This window comes from Nematolebias whitei, chromosome 15 (assembly GCF_014905685.2).
Source record: "Nematolebias whitei isolate Nwh7 chromosome 15, NemWhi1, whole genome shotgun sequence".
Classification (NCBI taxonomy): Eukaryota; Metazoa; Chordata; class Actinopteri; order Cyprinodontiformes; family Rivulidae; genus Nematolebias; species Nematolebias whitei.
In genome coordinates, this window is record NC_056512.1 from 8,980,032 (window position 1) to 8,982,933 (window position 2,902).

The 2,902-nt window shown below is 37.7% G+C and overlaps 1 protein-coding gene across 2 annotated transcripts in view; it reads left to right on the top strand.

Moving 5' to 3' along the window:
• The window catches only part of copz2 (COPI coat complex subunit zeta 2), a 66,853-nt gene that overhangs the window by 11,520 nt on the left and 52,431 nt on the right, over nucleotides 1–2,902 (top strand). For both annotated transcript variants that reach the window (XM_037689369.1, XM_037689370.1), the window contains exons 3-4: nucleotides 1,974–2,058; nucleotides 2,660–2,751. In XM_037689369.1, the coding sequence (XP_037545297.1) occupies nucleotides 1,974–2,058; nucleotides 2,660–2,751 (177 nt within the window). The remainder of the gene's footprint in view (nucleotides 1–1,973; nucleotides 2,059–2,659; nucleotides 2,752–2,902) is intronic.

The following is a 2,902-nucleotide window of genomic DNA, read 5'->3' on the forward strand; positions in this document are numbered from 1 at the left end:
AGTCCATCCATCCATCCATCCATCCATCCATCCATCCATCCATCCATCCATCCATCTGTCATAGGGGGTTGCTGGTGCCCATGTCCTGCCATCACTGTGTGAGAAGTGCAGAACACCCTGGACTAGTCTCCAGTCCATCACTGGGACACATCAGGTCTCTCGTAAATGAGTCCCCGAGGCTCAATGGGATTAACCTGTATAAATAAAGGTTGAATGAACATAGACAAACGAGACAGACAACTATTCACTCTCACTCACCTAGGGACAATTTAGAGTTACCAATCAGCCTAACATGCATGTTTTTAGTTTGTTGGAGGAAACTGGAATACCTGGGAAAACCCCACACACGCACGCAGAGAACATGCAAACTCCACCCAGAAAGGTCCCTGGGCCAAGATTTGATCTGACTACTTTCTTGCTGAAAGGGAACATCACTACCAACTGTGCCACGGTGGAGAGTGTTGAAGCAAAAGTTGTGGCTCAACATTGAATCAACTGCAAATGAACGGTGTCAAAATGTTCTGAACCACTGAAAGTAAAGTTTAGTTGTACGTGGACATAAGCATGGAATATTTGCTTATTTTTAACTAAAGTTGTTACAAAATTCTTGATTAGTGTGAGATAAAGTAATCTCAAACAATCATTTAAGGATGTAGAAATTATTAGAAGTTTAAACATTTAAATAAAGAAAAACTGAAAAATTGCATATTTTGGTAGCTGTTGCAGTTTTAAACAACCACAGATAATAGAAGAAAAATGTTGACCAAAAGAACAAACTACTTAAATCTGCTAAACAGTGCAACAAGATAAACTTCAAGAATAAGCTCCTTTACTTATAATTAAATAATTTTGATTCAGTCACAAAAATGGCAAAGTCCTTCACTAGCTACAAGAAATATTTTAACATAACATAAAGTTCTGTAAACATTGAGTTATTTAAGTTCTAGATTATTTTAGAAGATAGTCAAGGTTTTGCGCAATCAACTATTGTACTTTCTGCCATAAAAGTCGCATCAGTCCAATTATGTCTAATAAAGTGGAAAAAAACACATAAATATTTCGCTTTGCCGTATACGCCACATCTATTATGCGTCACCACTGACGACGCAAAAATGTGGGCTGGTGTGCCAAAAATCGATTGAATGTCAAATGGCGGCTGCGGGAACGTGCACAGGAGGACTTTAATAAGAATTTAACAAGATTAACACTTAAAAACAATTATTTGTTTGCTTGAAATTAGAGTAAAGGTGTGTCTCAGTTGAGCTTTTTCTTAATTAATGCACTTTAATGGTTAAAAAAAGCTTAATTTCAAAAATCCATTAGCGGCTGCGGGAGCGCACAGAGGGTGGACTCGCTGTGCATTTCTTTAAAATTTACCAAGATAACCACCTAAAAACAATTGTTTGTTTGGTCGAGATTATAGCAAAGGTGTGTCTCAGTTGAACTTTTCCTTAATAAATGCACTTTAATGGTCAAATCAGCTGCATTTCACCTGGGCGGCGCAGCAAAATGCAGCTGATTTGACGTTTGCTCCAGTAGTGAGACAAAGGTGACTCTGTATGGCAAGCCAAGTGTCTAATTAATGGCCACTTTTACTTATTAATGAGACACTTGGCTTGCCATAATGCTCAAGGGCCCTCTAGCAGCTGAAAATGATAGTGTTCAATATTTTCCATGTCAGAATGAATGAACTTGTCAGATCTCAGCCAAAAATTGGGTTATAAATATGGGAAAAAACAAGTCGCTTCGGTGGGTGTATATGTCGCAGGACATGCTAATTTATGCAAAAAGATGCGACTTATAGTCCGAAAAGTATGGTATAACTTTTCTAATCATATTATCTTCTTGCCTCCTTGTCTCCTGCTAATACAATATATAGCAGAATCAGTCTTTATAATGTATAATGTTATTTCTTTACTCGTATCCCCCAGGGAGCGACACTGTTCATGTTAAAATCCAATTTTGTCTTTTAGTACTATGACCCTGAATTATACCCGTCCATGAAGGAGCAGAAAAACTTTGAGAGCAACGTTTTCAGCAAAACTCACAAAGCAGACAGTAAGTTACTTTGGTTATCTCTTTATGTTTACTTCTTATTTTTGTGGAGAGCTCTCGCTCACGCTTCTATTTTCTGCTGCTGCACATTCTTCTGTCAACAGCCTGAAGCAGGTTTCACTGTGGGACCCAACTTTTCCACAGTCTTGTAGCTGTGGTGGCTTTGGAAGTTTTATTTCTGTTCATTTTCAGAGAAACCTGATCAACTCTCCTGTTATTTTTTGGTACGATTCACGTAGGTGATACCTGATCTATCCCTCTGGCTTCTCATCACCACCCAGTGTCCCTTTTTTTCTTTTGTTGTAAACTCCTCCTTCATACCTCCTTTTCTATACTTCTTTATTTTTTCTTTATACTGAACTCCCCTCTCCTTTCCACCTTTTGTGCTTCACCCATTCATAAGTCTCTTTGCCGTGTTGATTTCTGTTCTTCACACCCATTTCAGTTTCTTTTTGCCTTTCTACCATATTTCTCTTTGTTCATTCACTCGGTCTCCTTTCCTGTATATATTTTGTTGTATCCAATTTAAAGATACTCTGTCTAGAGAAAAGAAATGAAACAATGCCACAACGATTCCAACCTATTGCTCTTTTAATTTCTGCAGATGAGATTGCTTTCTTGGAAGGGATGACTATCGTGTATAAGAGCAGTATAGATCTTTTCTTCTATGTTGTGGGAAGTGCACAGGAAAATGAGGTAGAGTGAATCAAGCTTTTTCTTTTCTCTATTAAAAAACAAAATGGAAAAAGAGAACTAAAACATGCTTTTATCTGGAGCCTCACAGAAATGTTGACTTTTCTAAAACACAAAGTTTGTTTTCTCAGTCATCCAGGTATATAACAACAAA